The 17,673-nt window shown below is 41.2% G+C and overlaps 1 protein-coding gene across 7 annotated transcripts in view; it reads left to right on the top strand.

Moving 5' to 3' along the window:
* The window catches only part of PRTFDC1 (phosphoribosyl transferase domain containing 1), a 101,745-nt gene extending 91,115 nt beyond the window's left edge, over positions 1-10,630 (top strand). For 6 of the 7 annotated variants that reach the window (XM_067703440.1, XM_067703468.1, XM_067703431.1 and 3 more), the window contains 6 exons: positions 2,274-2,291; positions 3,630-3,712; positions 4,201-4,247; positions 8,249-8,325; positions 8,448-8,506; positions 9,364-10,630. In XM_067703440.1, the coding sequence (XP_067559541.1) occupies positions 2,274-2,291; positions 3,630-3,712; positions 4,201-4,247; positions 8,249-8,325; positions 8,448-8,506; positions 9,364-9,376 (297 nt within the window). In that variant the 3' untranslated portion in view covers positions 9,377-10,630. The remainder of the gene's footprint in view (positions 1-2,273; positions 2,292-3,629; positions 3,713-4,200; positions 4,248-8,248; positions 8,326-8,447; positions 8,507-9,363) is intronic. The other variant, XM_067703421.1, reaches the window with a different exon arrangement.
* The last annotated feature ends 7,043 nt before the right edge of the window (positions 10,631-17,673 follow it).

The following is a 17,673-nucleotide window of genomic DNA, read 5'->3' as shown; positions in this document are numbered from 1 at the left end:
TTCTCTAAAGGAAAATAAATATATATGCAATGACTGCTCTGTAGAACTCACTAAAGAACTCCAGTTTTCTGCATAGTTCCCTTTCAAGAGCAGGTGGTTTTTCTATACTCGTATTCCCATGCCCATCATTTAGGAGCCTGCTAAATAATTTTACTTTTTTAGTACTCTGCAGAACTCAGAAAGTCCTTTGTATTGTTACAGACTATTCTAAATTAAAAGAGATTAAAGATCCAGTGCACGGTCTTAGATTAGACAAACCGACTACAACAAAAGCCATCTGAAGGACAACTGGGAAAATTTAAATATGTACTAGGTTTATATGATATTAAGAAATTATTGTTGAGGGGCTTCCCTGGTGGTGCAGTGGTTAAGAATCCGCCTGCCAGTGCAGGGGACACGGGTTCGAGCCCTAGTCCGGGAAGATCCCACATGCCGCGGAGCAACTAAGCCCATTCACCACAACTACTGAGCATGCGCTCTAGAGCCCACGAGCCACAACTACTGAGTCCACGTGCCACAACTACTGAAGCCCGTGCGCCTAGAGCACGTGCTCCGCAACAAGAGAAGCCACCGCAATGAGAGGCCCGCGCACGGCAATGAAGAGTAGCCCCTGCTCACCGCAACTAGAGAAAGCCCGCGCGCAGCAACGAAGACCCAATGCAGCCAAAAATAAATAATTTTGAAATAATAATAATAAATAATTGATTTTTAAAAAAGAAATTATTGTCGAATAAAGAAGTGTGGTATACATATACAGTGGAATGTTACTAAGCCATTAAAAAAAAACGAAGGAAATCCTGCCATTTTCAACAACGTGGATGAACCTTGAAGACGTTACGCTAAGTGAAATAGGTTGGACAGAGAAAAACAAATACTGTGTCATCTTACCTATATGTGGAATCTAAAACAAAATAAAACAAAAGCCAAACTCACAGGAAGAAAGGTCAGATCTGTGGTTACCAGAGGCAGGGTGTGGGCCCGGGGAAGCCGGTCAAAAAGCACGAACTTCCAGCTGTAAGTCAGATAAGTCTAGATATGTAGCATACAGCATGGTAACTCTAGTTAACACTACTGAGCGATATATGTAAAAGTTATTAAAAGAATAAACCCTAAGACTCCTCATCACAAAGAAAAGATGGTTTTGCTTCTTTTGCTTTTTGTTTGTATCGTATCTACGTGAGAGGACGGCTGTTGACTAAATTTATTGCAGTAATCATTTCACAGTATATCTAAGTCAAACCACCGTGCTGTACACCTTAAACTAACATAGTGGAGTATGTCAATTATATCTCGATCAAATGGAAAAAATGAAAAAAGAAATAAATTACTGCCATTTTTGTTAGAGGTGCTAATACTTAGGCTATGCGAAATGTGCAATGTCATGATAACTTTAATATAAAATACATAAGCATTTTTAAATACTGTTAACAGTTAGAAATGCATCAACATCTAGAAAATCTTTAGACTTTTCTATTTGATTTTCATCATGTGTATGCATTACCTTGATTTTTTAATTGTATTTAATTAATTTTGACACTATATCTCTGGATTTGTGCCTATACACATCCCACTTCCTAGCCACCACTATATCTTGTAGTTGAAACTAATCACTTCAAGGATGACTCTTGTTTTGCAAGGCTCTGAGCTTTCAAAAAAACAGATTTAATTACGTGCAGTGCACTTTATTTAATTAGGCAAGAATGCAGACTAACAGTTTAAACAGCGTTTTCATTATAAGATTGAAACAAAAAGAGATTGTGAACTAGGACATTAAATTAACCAAGTATTCTCCCAGTATTCTGGTTGGTTAATAGGCATGGTTGATAAGCCTCAATCAAACTAAAAATGCACACCCTAACTAGTTGTGATGGGTTGATGGTTAAGAATACAGCAAATGTGTTCAGGATACCAAGGGGACTTCTCTGTCAGTGTGATCTACGGGGGATACCGTGGGCATGACCTATTTTAGAAACGACAAAATAATCTTATATTTTAATGATAAAATTAAGATTCTTTAATGGATTTAATGAATAAAAAGACTGTACCTGTACAGACACCAATATTGCAGCACTCAGTAATTCCAGAAAGACTGTTAAAATGAATCTGGAAGCCTAGATTACCTCCAAACATTTGGGTTAGATGGACGGCGGAGGACCAGCTAAGCTGATTGTGAAATTCTAACTCTCAGCAAACTGTGTGTTTATCTTATGAGCCAGATTTGCCTCATATTCTAAATAGTTGTGTTTTTTGTTTTGCCTTGTTTTTTATTTCAGAATGTCCTCATTGTCGAGGTAAGCTGACTTTTCTTTATCCATACTTGGAAGCTGAAAGAATCCAATGGTGAGTTTCGAAATATAGAACCTGTTATCAAACTGGCCAAGGATTTATTGAATTCCCACTGTTTAGGGCTCTTCAAATTTACAGAATAGGAGTCAACTGGAATCACTGGCTTGAAATAACTGAGAATGGAAGCTTTGCAATAATAGTTGCATGGTACTTTATCCAGTTTTATATCTAATGCTACCCATGTCTAAATTGGTTCTTATACCTATTTGTGAATCAGATATTTTCACAGAAGAGAAAGCTAGCCCACAGAACCAAAAATTTTTAATAGTAAAACCAAGGTTAGAATTCTCTTCACCCTTAATTCAGTGTTCTTGCTAATGTCCTCTAATGACTTGGAATAATTCTCCCTTTGGCATCCAAATCATAAATAGAATTAATCTAAAAATTTGCTATCCAGGGGAACTCTATAATTTAATTTAATTTGTTTTTCTGTTTAAAAAATAAAAAGAAGAAAGAAAGAACGGGTCCTGGAGCCCAGCAGGCCTGTCTTATCAGCTGGCAAAAATTCAGGGAAGCTGTTTTCAAGCTTTGGTTACAATTGCCTGAGTGTGCCACATGTATCTGCAGTTCTGCCTCAGACATAACCCATGAAGGAGACCCTCTAGCCAAATGCATTGCCCAACCCTGGCTAAATTCAGACCCGTTGTTTTGATAATCAGCTCCTGACAGCTGATTTCTGTCCCATGGACAATCCATTTCGGCTGCCCATTCTACTCTAATTATGCAGCAGCTCATCAGCGGGGATGAGCCTCAGCTCACGGCAGCCTCGCACCCTCAGAACTCACAGGCTGTCACCAGCTGCTGTCCAGACACATCTCACTTCCCAGCCATAGAATCTCCTATTAAGTGAGGAGAGCAAGGGGGGAGGCATTTATCCATTCGGCGTATTCAGATGTACATCCCAAGTCCATGAAAATTCATGCATCCTGTGTTGTGTTACATAACCTCAGGGCCAAATTTAGTCCTTGAATGCGCGCGCACGAATCCAAATGCACTCAATAAAGAACCCCACGTGCTTTCCAGAGGCTGAACTTAGCCTTTCAACACAGCTCAAGGATTCTAGGAGGAAATAGTCACCAATATATCCCCCCCAAACCCAGCTTCCAGAAAGAAGCACCTGTCTAAAAAATATAACCGGCTCTGCCTCCTACTTTTACTCTAATTTGATGGCAGTCCTAATTATGATGCATTATTAATAAGGACTAGAATCATCTGTCTGGATGAAATGCCTTTTAATGCAGCCCAAAGGCATTTGGTTGAATTTGTCTGTCCTCTTTGCAAAGGATGTTGTCGGAACCGGGAGGACCATGAAGGCATTGCTCGGTAGCATAGAGAAATACAAGCCCAACAGGATTAAGGTAGCCAGGTGAGTGCCACGTTCACATCATCACTGTTTCTGTCTTTCCAGGCCAGCACGAGAGGGATGCTAACACAGGAAGCTGTTTCCAATGAGTGCAGTCAATTCCAAACCACTGACCCTTTGCCCTGGAGTGTTGTGGTTTGACCATACTGAACAAACAGCCCATTTGACCGCTAGCCTGAGAGAGAGGAAAGGGAAGAGGACATGCTTTGCTGTGTGTCTGAGCCCCTCTTTCCGATGCCTCTGTTAGTTGTTTCCAGGAGCAGCTGGCAGAGCCCCAGTGCCTGCGCCCCTCTCCCTTCCTTTTATCCAGAATCTCACTGATGAGGTGCCGCAGGAGGGAATTTGAGGGCTGTGCTAATGCCCCATGTGCCCGAGGGAAAAAAGTGCACGTTTCAAATATATATTTTAATGATGTTCAGTTCTATTTGCAATTCACAAACATTTCATCTGGATCACTAAAGCTTTTTTTTTTTTTTTCCTTTTAATGGTAGTTTGTTGGTGAAGAGAACACCTAGAAGTGATGGCTTTAGACCTGACTGTAAGTGTTTTTTGGGTTTTTGTTGGCTGGTGGTGGTGTTTTGTATTTCAGAATCTTTGGTTTCCTCGTTGGCATTCTTGTGAAACGGAAGCTATAAAGATTTGATGGTTCCATAAATGGTCTGTGGTCTCCCCAGCAATAGAACCCTCTACAACCGGAGGTTTTCATTTTCTAATTTGCATCTTTCGCAGGAACTGTGTTGTGTACACAGTTTTTATTTTTAGGTTTTCCATAGTACCTTCACTCCTAAGAACTCAGCTAAATTGGTTTCAGGGGGTAGAGGGAGGCATGACCCCCTCCTGGGCTGACTTGGATGCACAGGATTCCTGCCTTGGCCTCTGTCCCCACCAGTTGGACACAGAGAGGCACTGGGAAGGTTGAGAGGTGTTCTACTGTCTCCAGGAGCTGTGAGCGGACAACGCACAGCGCTGACCTTCAGCAAGCCTGAATTTTAGCGCAGAAGGGGAAATAGGAGACACCGCTCCACCACCTGCAAACACAAGTATAATAACACAGAGACTTAACAGAGCAAATATCTCTAGATACCATCTTCACACTTGAGTTCAGACACATGTTCTGAAGGACTTTGCTCATCTAAGGCACTTTCCTCCCTCCTCCCCAGGATACGAATAGTTCTGATGCCAGAGAGGATAAACAAGCTGCTTGATTATTTATTATTCTAACACTAGAGGCGATATTTTTTTCACTTGCATAGGCAGACTTCAGCTTGAGTTTTATGACTTACATTTGCACTCAAGCCTCTGGGATAATTTGGCTGCAGTTCTCATCAGCAAGCTGAACAAACATAAGCACGAGAAGCACACTATGGATGGGTGATGTGCCAGTGACACTGAACCAGCGATTCTTTATTCTAAAAACAAGTTTCATTCCTAGGCGGGGTGTATTAAATCTAGACAATGTCAGTTCTGGCCAGATAGACCCAATAGCATGTCCCTGTCCAGACACTGGCTTGAGGAATGTAATCTGGATATAGTTAAGGTCCAACAAGGTTAATAAACAGAAATCTTCTAAGGAAATAACATAAGATACTGTATAGAGAAGATTTCAACTGAAGTTGAAAGACATGCACTTCGGACATATCCAACTAGTTACAAATGTCTTGTGTCAGTCACAGCAACAGCACTAATAAAATAACAGCAGCTAACAGTAGTAACAGATTTATTTTTTTAATTTTTAAAATTTTTAAAAAATTGAAGTATAGTTGATTTACAATGTCTTAGTTTCAGGTGTACAGCACAGTGATTCAGTTATACATATATATGTGTGTGTGTGTGTGTATATATATATATTCTTTTTTAGATTCTTTTTCCTTATAGGGGTTATTATGAAGTATTGAGTATAGTTCCCTGTGCTATACAGTAGGTCCTTGTTGGGTCTCTCTTTTATATATAGTAGTGTGTATCTGTTAATCCCAACCTCCTAATTCATCTCTCCCCTCCCCTTTCCCTTTTGGTAACCATAAGTTTGTTTTCTATGTCTGTGAGTTTGAGTTACCATATGATCCTGCAATCCCGCTCTCGGGCATACATCCAGAGAAAACTATAATTTGAAAATATTTTGAAATAATTTCAAAATATTTGAAATATTCCAATAATTTGAAAATGTACATGCAGCACTATTTACAATAGCCAAGACATGGAAGCAACCTAAATGTCCATCGACAGATGAATGGATAAAGAAGATGTGGTACATACATACAATGGAATATTACTCAGCCATAAAAAAGAATGAAACCATGCCATTTGCAGCAACATGATGGACCTAGAGATCATCATACTGAGTGAAGTAAGCCAAACAAAGACAAATATCATATGACATCGCTTATATGTGGAATCTAAAAAAAAAAAAGATGCAAATGAATTTATTTACAAAACAGAAAGATTCTCACAGACATAGTAAGAGATTATGATGTGTCTGACTCTGTTCTAAAGGCTACACAGAGATTAACACATTTAATCCTTGCAACATTCCTCTAAAGTAAGTGCTATTGCTGTGCCCATTTTACAGATGAGGAAATTGAACACAACCAGGTTAAAGAGTTTGCCAAGGTCACAAAGCTGTAAGTGTAGAGTCAGTATTGAACCGAGGCAGTCTGGTTGCAATCATGGCTTTTACTCTTGCCCTGCAAATATAAGGGTAGGAACTGCAGCCATTTACCAGCTAGAGGTAGGTCACTCTGATTCCTGGCTGTTCTCCTGTCCTACTGATCCTGTGTTCTTCTTTTCTTTTTTTTTTTTAATTAATTTTTATTTATTTATTTTTGGCTGCGTTGGGTCTTCGTTGCTGCACATGGGGTTTCTCTAGTTGCAGTGAGCGGGGGCTAGTCTTCATTGCAGTGTGCGGGCTTCTCACTGTGGTGGCTTCTCTTGTTGTGGAGCATGGGCTCTAGGGGCACGGGCTTCAGTAGTTGCAGCATGTGGGCTCAGTAGTTGTGGCTCGTGGGCTCTAGAGCGCAGGCTCAGTAGTTGTGGCACATGGGCTTAGTTGCTCCGCGGCACGTGGGATCTTCCTGGACCAGGGCTTGAACCCATGTCCCCTGCATTGGCAGGCGGATTCTTAACCACTGAGCCACCAGGGAAGCCGCAACGTTCTTTTACTCAGAAGATTTGGCCTTCTGAATTGACTTTTCCCAGTCTGAGTTGCCACGCCTGTTTTAAGGATTGCATTGCACGCTGTAAAGTCATCATCATCCTTACAACCAGGGGTTCCTGGGATTTGCTAATATGCTTTTAGCTAGCTCAGAATCTCTGTGCTCTCTTTCTTCCCAGATTTCTGAGGCTTTGTACTTTTTGGTCCTTTCTCGTAATTGACTTTTTCCTTTATGCTCAATGGCACCTTTTATATCCTCTGACATCTTTTCTTCTGCTCTGCTTCTTCTCTTTGATTATTTTTTCTCAAGAAACCTACAGTTTGGAGGGATCAGATAGGCTTCCTAACAGTGACACATAATGGAATCCTTAGAAAAATAAGTCCCTCACCTCTAGCACTTTCTGTGAGCATGAACCAGTTGGTTTCTCCATGTGGAAGCATCCTTGGTCAGAAGGACCAGAATGATGGTGAATGGTCAATGATGGAGATACATTTCTCTGGGCTGTAAGTCCACTGGCTATGCCAAAGTACTGTTTCATAGAAGTAAGCAAGTACATCTCTCGTTTGCAATACCGTAATAAACATAAGATTCCCCAATACTGGAAAGAATTTGAAAAATCATTGGGCTATAGTTTCAAGACCTAAAGAAGAAGAGCTACTGTATGTTCCTTAAGAATTCTTTTCAATAAAAATCATCTTTCTTTCAATATATTCATCCTTTGTTTAACCTAAGTATCTCCTACTGCATTTAAATCCATTTACTCCCATCCTGCCCTCAGTGGAGACAGAAAGCTAATTACTATCATGTGCATTATGGACTCAAAGACTAGCATTAGAGTAACCCTTAGCATTGTCTTCCTCAGGCTGAACAGTCCCTTTTCCTCTCATCTTGTCTCCCGGATTTTGCTTTCCAGCTCTTTATCCAGCCGAGGCCACTGAGTGCCGTGGGAGGATGGCTTCCTATTGCAACAGCCTGTGCCCCTATTCATGTATTACAGCATTGGAATACCTTCCAATACCTTTGAACTGCACTTCATGCTTTGACATGATATCATTGGATGCTGCTTGCTTTGGAACAGCAGGGCTGCATGCCTGACGCATGCACACTTCTTGATATCCACGGGGCTGCCTGAGCCCTTGCTCAGCTCTGTCTACCGGAAGTGCAGTCATTTTTCACTGTCTGTTTGCTGGTCGTCCTGTCTCCCTGAGTAGAGTCACTCTGGTCCAGGTCCTACTGGGCTCATCCTATGCATTGTCTGTCACTTTTCTCACTTACTTCTGCCTAATGGAAGGTCGTCATAGGTTAAGTGCCAACAGTAGCATATGGTGGCTTTATACTTATGTTATTTAAATTGTGTTCCTTTTATTTTTTCCTCCCTCTCTCTGCTCAGATGCTGGATTTGAGATCCCAGACTTATTTGTGGTGGGTTATGCCTTAGATTACAATGAATACTTCAGAGATCTGAACGTAAGTCTTGCATGCAAATCCCTAGCCCCCTTCTCACAAGAACTTAACAATGACATCAATTTAACAAATTTTTGAGATAGCCGTAATGATGGCTGCCATTTAATGAGTGTCTTCTGTGTCAGGAATATTCTGGGCACTTGGCATTCGTAATCCCAGTGAATTTCCACCACTGCCCAGCAAGGTAGGTATTAGGTTGTTGGAAGCAATTATGATTGTCTCTATTTTGTATGAAGGAAAGAAGGAAGTTAAAAGCAGAAAGATAGCTTGTTACTGATTTTTCTCCATCGTCATCGACTGTGTCTCCTCTCAACCATACTAACAGGCAGTATTCAATAAACTGTTTAGTGTCAGTGCTTGAAATCTAGAAGTTTCCAATTACAGCAGCATGTAGCTCATAACTATTCCCCCTTTGGGAGAAATCATTTTAACTTGTAGACATGGACCCCCAGGGGTATGACCCTATCGTTGCTGAATGATCTGGAGGTAAACATCTTACCCAAAATGGACCAGTCTGTGTCTCTCTCCTAGGATTTAGAAACCTAAACCAAACGCCACAGAGACCAAGGGATTTTGGACTTAAGCCATGGGCTGAGGTCTGGAGCTACCCCAGTTCCTGCCTTCCAGTTGCTTCATTGCTCTGCTCTTCCTCTACCTTTGCGAGCTATCCCAGTACCCTACTGATAACACCCCTCCTTTTGCTTACGTTCACCCAACACCATTTCTGTTGCTTGCCATCAAAATATTTCTGACACATTTCTTGCTACCCAAAAAGGGTCAAAGGAGAATCAATACTTGCTACCCAAAAAGGGTCAAAGGAAAATCAATACTTGCTACCCAAAAAGGGTCAAAGGAGAGTCAAGATGCAAACATATTATAAACCTATCACCGTACAGTACTATAGAGCCGATTGTGTTAGTTGGGTACCTAGGCTAACTTTGTTGGACTTACGAACGCACTCGGAATGGAACTCGTTCATATGTAGGGGACTTATTATATTTTGTTAAGAGGCTGATGCATTTAAATCCTTTATTGTTTCAGCACATATGTGTGATCAATGAACACGGCAAAGAAAAGTATCGAGTCTAAAGAAGTAATTTTCACCATCGAATCTACAGATAACATCCTACTGACGACTACACTCAGGAAGCCAGCATGTAAAGTTTGTCTCCCAGGCATGTTCACTCAGCAGGATTTAAAAGGAAAAAAAAAATTTCAATGAGCGAGCTTTCTTTTCTGAGATTATAACATAACATGAAGGGTCCCAAAGGTTCTCAAGGAAAAGAAAGCAATTCTTTTATTCGACTTGTTCCAAATTAAACACTCTGCCTTGCGACTCAAACTGCCTTCACACCCCTGAGATACACCTTCTTTTGTTCTGATAAAGTCGTTATGCTTGATTACTATACCGCCACCTAGTTACTCAAATATTTTTCACTTAACTTTTTTTTTTTTTAGTACTTTACTTTGGTAATATTTTGCAATCTTAAAACCTGGAAGCCTTTTTATTGAGCCTCTGAGCCCATGTACTGGAACTGCAAGTAGATTCCCATCCTAATAAAGGAGGGAAAGGACAATTTAATATAAATTTCTGTTTGCGCACTTCTGACAGGCCATTATTATCTGCTTTGACAAAGTCTTTCTGAACAGCAGCGTACAATGAATCTTAATGATGTTATGAAATGGGCTTCGCCCAGGGCTCTTGATTGGAGCTTCCGGTATGTGATAACGGTATGTCATGTATGCTTGGATGTACTCAACTGTGTTTAATACTCTGAATTTTAATTAGAAAAAATACAATGGCAGCAAGGCCCTCGTTTCTAAGCGGCATCCTTTTATTCATGCAGGACATGAGAAACAGCAAATCGGGGGTGGAGGGAGAAGTGTTTTCAGTGCTCAAAACTGAGCAAGTATAAATTTTTCATGTATTTCCATCAGAGGGCAAGACACTATTATGTATTATCCTAAAGAAGAATACAGAGGTTGAATTATGTTTTAAGTGGCCTTATGAGACTGATCACGTGACCCAGCGCGCTATAGAAAACTAGGATACTTCAAGTTTTTTCTGAAAAACATTTTTTTTCCATTTCCACTGTTTTATGAGAGGTTTTCTAATTTATGGGGATTTTAATAGAAAATAAACTTGAGTGCCAATAGAGCTGTTTTTTCTCACTTCCTAAAAGGAGCAAATGCAATATAAATAACTAAGCAGCCTTTGTTTGGTTCTGAACCGTATGTGGTGTATTGTTATCAGGTTCCAGCTTCCTTTAAACTAATAAAGAATAAGAAAACTTGTTATGTCTCATAACTGCTTACTGTTTTTCTTCCGCCTTCATATTTTTTATATACTTTCAGCCATTATACTGTGTGTGAGCCAGTAGCTTAAATATACGACTGCATACATCTTCCCTGTGGCTTTAGTTTTGTTAATCTGGAAAAAATCCAGTATATGCACCAGTATAAGCAAACAATTAAGCCAGGCTTGATCTGCTGCTTTTTTTTTTTTTTTTTCTCCTTAAGCTTGTTTGTAAAAACAAGGAATTTTAGTTGTAAAAGAAGATTTTCCTGCATATCTTTGTTCCAGTCAGAGAAGAAAATAAACCACACGCAGCTATCCCAAGGGGCAAACCAGCAAAGGGAATTCCTTCTGGCTTTGTTCCACAGACAAATCTGTATCCAAGTTATAGGTTGATAATTTGGTCTAACTGGCCAGTTTCTTGAACTATCAAAAGTAATCTTCTAAATATAATTTTCCACTATGCCACATTTATATCAGAGGACCTAGAAAAATCCAAGGACATTTGATTTTAAATATAAAATTAGCCATAAAGTATGTATTATTGAAAGATTTTCTTTTAAATGTTGAATCTTAGTAAACATCAGTATCATTTTTGAGGACTGTAGGTTTATTCAAATTAGAAAGGAAATTGATCTACTTCACAAGATTTTGAGAAGGATTTGTGAGAGTTAATGCTGAAAAAGAAAAATTCATTAAACACACAAGAAGTTTAATCATTCCTGAAATGTTTTCCTGTCAGACCATATTTTGACAGTGATATCCAAGAATATCATCTTGGGAAGAATAGTGTTTCCTTTTCTCTTGAACACTCTAATCTTTTTAGTATCACTGAGTTTATTCAACCTAGACCAAAAATGTAAAAGCTTATCATCTGGTTAACAACCAGTGCATTTATTAATTTAGTGTTCCAAAGCTGATTAATGGGGGGGGAAAAAGTGTGGCATGTGTCCCTGGAAAAATTTGGATTCAGTTATAATCAACATACTCAGTAATACTTCGGGATCTTTCAAACAAATCGGAATCCCTCAGTACAAACTGGCCCTTTCTTATTGGACTGGAATATATCCCATATTGAACCACGTACTACCCCCAGGGTGAGCTGCGTGAAGGTCAGATCCTGATGTGCCTTGTTTAACCTTTGGATGTCTTTGGATGTCACTTGTTTTGCCATGTCTCAGGCCTCCGGAGACTGAAAACAGCCTTGCAGAGCACACGCAGCCACTTCCTCAGCCTCCTGTGCGGTGAGCTTGGATTTTCCCAATGGAGACAGAAGGTAACCCATCCCACTTCTAAAGACCTGCTGTCGTGGAAACATTTCCCCACTTCTGTAACAGAGTTACTGTGTTCTAGGAAACTGAAACCCTAAACCACACTCTCGACCCAGATGTCTGGCTAATTTGGGCAAAAAACAGCATTTGGGAGTTTTACTTAGTTTACCATCGTAAAGTTCCTTTGGGTGCCCTGATGACGTCTGAGGACCACTGGGCCGGCGAGTTTCACAAAGGGAAAAGAGGATCACGGAGGGACACCTGGGATTTGATGCTGGGAAGTGTGCGGAGTACGGAAAGCGGATGCATGTGGAGAGGGCCGTGAGGCTCCATGGCCCCAGCCGTACCCCATGAGTGGTTCTGAACCCTGTGGAGAGAAATAGGCAAAGATGTCAGCAGAAAGAGCTGTTTTCCTAGTAGCCATCATGCCACACAGTGGAGCCGCCAGGCTGGTCTCCACATCTCTCTGGGGATCCTGGTGCAGCTTTAGAGTGGGAGAAGTCCTGGGAAAGCAGCTCCGTTGGAGGAGCCCAAGGATTCTGCAGTTAGGGGAGTTCTTGGGCTGGGAAGGGTGTCCACATTCAGGGCGCTTCACAAGATGCCCCCTCCAGAGACTTCACAGGCCACAGGCTTCCACAGGGGACCAGAGCAGCCCATGGGAGGAATGTTGATGGCCACACATGAGAAAGCTCTGAGCATCCCGGACACACAACTACTGCATGGGTCGTACCGTCCATGCTGCTGGTACCCTAGGCAAGGATGCCTGGCCGAGGGGAGCAAGGAGGAGCTGAAATCCAGCCCACATGCCACTTGTCAAGCCATGGACTGCATCAGCCTTCAGGTAGGCGTGTCCTTTTCTTAAAGGGGTGTCTTTTTCTAGGCCACCAGAAAAGGTTATGTTTTTGCAATTTCTCATCCACAAAAGGGTGGCTGTTTCTGCCAGGGTGAGCTTTGCTCAGAAATAGGTAGGGGAGAGCACGGAGACAGGGTGTGGGTTCTGAAGTCCTGCAATTTCCAAGTGATAGGAATAAGCCTGAACCAATGTTACTGTGACCTCATCCGTATCCAGATCCTAGTGGGTGTTGACTAGTGAATAAGCTGTGTGTGAGGATGGTAAAGTTTAGATGATTTGTTCAAGAAACCTGGCTGTGAAGAGAAGAGACACAAAACCATAGCTAGAGGCCTTTTAAAAGATGGAAGAGGCTTGTGCATCTTTATTCGCTGTAGAGAACAAAAAAAATCAAACAGAATAGTAGCATGTATTCATTGTTGACCGCTGTGTAACAAATCACCCCAATACTGAGTGGCTTAAACCAACAGTAATTCTTTTATTATCTCGCATGCTTCCAAGAGTTAGGAATATGGAGAAAGCACAATGGGGATGGCTTGTTTCAGCTCCGTGATGTTTGTTGCTTCTGCAGGAAGATTCAGAGCCTGAGGGCTAAACTGTCTAGTGTGGCAGCCATTAGCCACATGCAGTTATTTAAATTTAAATGAAATAAAGTTAAATGAAATTTAAAATTCACTTTTTCATTCACACTAGCTACATTACAATTGCTCAGTAGCCTCATGTGGTAGTAAGTTACCATATTAGCACAAACAGAAAATTTCCATAATTGCAGGACGTTCTATGGGTAGCTCTGATCTGAAGGCCTGTCTAGCGGATGATGTTGGCTGTTAGCCTGAACCTTAGCTGAGGCTGACATTCTTCTGTGTGCTTTCTCCATGTGGTTTGGGCTTCCTCACAACATGGCCACTGGGTTCCCAAGGCAAGTGCAGACAGAGACAGAGAGAAGCAGGTGGAAGCCACATTGCCTCTTATCTGACAGACTCACTTCCACCATGTTCTGTGAGTCAAAGCAGATACAGGGATTTGTCTGAGTTCAAGGGGAAGGAACATAGACTGCCACCACTCAGTGGTAGATTAGCATAATCATCATATTGTAAGATGGTCAAGCGGAATGGCATATATATCGCTGTGGCCATCTTCAGAAACCTGCAGATGAAATCTGCCACAGAAAAGCGATGTGCCCTGCACATTTCCCTACTAATTAGGTTAGTGAAGGAGTTGATTATCCACTGGTTATAATGCATAATTGAAAACAAGCCTGCTTGCATAGATTTTTAAAGATTACAGAATACTACCTAGCCACGTGGGAAAATATGAGATGTGCAGTAGCACATCTTGATTACAAAGATAGAAATACACGTCTTCCCACTGAGAGTATTTGGAATAAATTAGAAGACTTTGAAAGAGCAGCTTTATTTCTATTAAGGTGCTTAAGTTTGAAATATAAAAAACGGTAGAATGGTTTTTGCTTGGCAAATGCCCTATAGATGTAAATTCATACTGAAATTTTGGTAGTTCCATTTTTATATGAAAAAAGTTTCATCATCATCTGGCCAAGAAAGTGATTCAGGATAAGGGCCCTTAAAACACAATGAATGTAACTAGGTGAACAATTACATATATATGTTACATACATTATACTAGAAACAATACTCATCAAGTCAATTTTAAAAACAACAAATTACTCAGTACTAACCTACAGGATTTTACAATGAAAACTGCTCTGATTTATCTCATCTCATATTGAACGACAGAATTGGTTGACTGGAAAAAGAAATCAACGTAATTTGTCTTCTCTTTAGTAAGGATTTGGGTTCTGCCACGTGAAGAATATTCATCAGTAGCCTGAGAAAATGACTTACACTATACAGCTACTGGGTAGTTGCACAAATCCGTATCGTTGTATTCAAAAGAGACGTGTCATGAGCATCACAAAGCATCTCGTGCAAGATGCAAGCCCAGGCGTTGGGTGTGTTGGAAATCTTCCATTTCATGGAAGATTTGGCTGAAACTACAGTGGATCACGCACTAGGCCAACACTTGAGGATAACTCAATGTAACATTTAGCACAAAACTCAGAGGTGGGAATTGGCATCTCCATTTTAGAGATAAGGAAGTGAGGATCGGAGAGATGAAATCACTCACCCAGGGTCACACAGCTTTGTTCAAAGCCAAAAATTGAAGCAGTGCTATTGGACTCCTGAGTCGGTACTCAATAGGCAGGACTAAGTTCATGGACACTAGAAAGTGTGTCTGCAGACTTATGGATTACAATTAGATGAGTATAAGAAAGGATGGTGTGGTATAGGAAATCTATTTGTTTTTTCCCACTGGTTCCTGGCTCAGAGCTCCTAAAACCCTTGGAATTTCCAAGGTGATAGGAGTGTCTTTTGTTATTCATAACAAGCCTCTTGATCACACCTGGCTTTATGTTAATGAGGTGACTTGGAGTGGGAACCCTAGATGGCCTCAAAGAACAGTGATCAGAGGGTTGGAATTTTCAGCTCTGCCCAATGACCTCTGGGTAATCAGACAACTGCATTTCATTAGCTACTATTTTTGTGCATCTACAATACATTCAAAGAAGAAATGGTCCTATAGTTTTCTTTTCTTCTGTTATCCTTATTTGGTTTTGGAATCAGGATTATTCTAGCCTCAAAAATGACATCAGGTGGGATTTCCCTGGTGGTGCAGTGGTTAAGAATCCGCCTATGGGCTTCCCTGGTAGCGCAGTGGTTGAGAATCTGCCTGCCAATGCAGGGGATACGGGTTCGAGCCCTGGTCTGGGAAGATCCCACATGCCGCGGAGCAACTGGGCCCATGAGCCACAACTACTGAGCCTGTGCGTCTGGAGCCTGTGCTCCGCAACAAGAGAGGCCGCGACAGTGAGAGGCCTGCACACCACGATGAAGAGTGGCCCCCACTTGCCACAACTAGAGAAAGCCCTTGCACAGAAACGAAGACCCAACACAGCCAAAAATAAATAAATAAATTAATTAAAAAAAAAAAAGAATCCGCCTACCAATGCAGGGGACACGGGTTCGATCCCTAGTCCAGGAAGATCCCACATACGGTGGAGCAACTAAGCCCATGCGCTGCAACTACTGAGCCTGTGCTCTAGAGCCTGAGCCACAACTACTGAAGCCCGTGTGCCTAGAGCATGGGCACTGCAACGAAGAGCAGGCACCGCAATGAAGAGTGACCCCCACTCTCCACAACTAGAGAAAGCCCGGGTGCAGCAACAGAGACCCAATGCAGCCATAAATAAATAAATAAATTTATTTTTTTTAAAAAATGACATCAGGGAATTCCCTGACAGTCCAGTGGTTAGGACTCCATGCTTCCACTGTAGGGGGCATAGGTTCGACCCCTGGTTGGGGAACTGAGATCCTGCATGCCTCGCAGCGTGGCCCAAAAAAAAAAAAAAAAAAGACATCAGCCTTTCCTTTTTTTCTGTTTTCTGGAACAACTTGTATAAGATAGGGATTCTCCATATGTTGACATTTGTACTACTTTAAAAAATTTCACTGTGTATATAGTCATTTCTTCTTTTTGTTCCATATTTTATTTGCTTCTAATACCTTTTATTTTTTCTCCACCAAAGAAACCACTTTAGTTTTGTTAATCTTCTAATGGATCCTTTCTTCCAGGCTGTACCCATCCTCCAGATTCCATGACTGTTGGCTGGAAATGATGCTTATCTCCTAGTATTGTTGTAGGGCTTAAATAAGACAACATATGTACAGTTCTTCACACTTAGCATTAATCAAGAATCATATGCAATATACAAACATATGATCATCTGTAGATACTTAATGCTGGCATTTTTCTTGTCCTTCATCTCCATGCAGTCCCTTCCACTTCATCTCAGTCCTTGTACTTTACAACATATTTTAAATAATTACTCCACATTTCTATGGCCAAGTAATAGTTGTCTGAACCTTGATTTTGTTACAAGGGTACAAAATCTTAGTTTTTGAACTTATCCTAATCAAAACAATGGTTAAAATAATTGTGGTGCTGCTCTAACTTGAACAGATGGCTTGTTTTTGTTTTTTAAGTACAAATTATTTTGGCAACAAACTTTGAACTGGCTGTCATTAAAACTTTGAAAATAAGTTCCAGTTTTGAATCAGAAAGCCAGAAGGACTTGGTAAATCATTTCCACGCTGGGGAGAAATCACCCGAGAGGTGCCATGTCCCTGCTAGTTTAGTGTCACAAGTTCATCAAGGTTCCTCTTATAGCAACCTTCAAGTCAGGCACTGAAAAAAAGAAAGTGTGCCAACAGAGAGAGGAAGAAAGAGAATTTTGACCTCGTCATAACTCTAAGCTGTAACTTGAACAAGTAAGACCCAAGAGGTTCCACTCTTCCAGTTAGAGACAAAGACGTGAAATGCTGAAGCCAAAACTCAGAACCCAAGTAACTGTGACTTTGCAACACTGAGCTCTAGTTCCAGGCCCCAGCTGGTCCTCTCCAGGCCTTGCTTTTCCTCATCTATAAGCCCAGGAGAGACAGACAGGCCTCCTCATTGTGTAGCTATGAGGAAAAGTTCGTTAATAAAAGACAAGTAAGCCTATTGTCGATAGCAAATGTTAAGATGCTTACAATTAGCTTGGGAAAAAGAGATACCCTGTGCTGTTTACCTCCATCAGACACTGCCCTTCTCTCTGAGGCCAGGCTGCTAAACAGCTTGCTTCTAGAAAGTTCCATTGTGAAGTCAAATGTCCTTGAATGTATAAAAGGTCCAGGGCAAAGTTGTTCAGCATGAGACAAACTGGGCAAAGTCACATGGTGAGCAGAGGCTCTAGAAGGAAGTGCTGATGTGCATGCGACGTGCTGTTCATTCACTCCTACCGCAGTCAACCGAACGATGGTTCCCCAAAGATATCCACGCCTTCATGCCCACAGTGTGTGAATACGTTGCCATACATG

The sequence above is a fragment of the Pseudorca crassidens genome, chromosome 1, assembly GCF_039906515.1.
Source record: "Pseudorca crassidens isolate mPseCra1 chromosome 1, mPseCra1.hap1, whole genome shotgun sequence".
NCBI lineage: Eukaryota > Metazoa > Chordata > Mammalia > Artiodactyla > Delphinidae > Pseudorca > Pseudorca crassidens.
The sequence above is the reverse complement of the archived record's forward strand: the minus strand, read 5'-3'. Positions and strand labels throughout refer to the sequence as shown.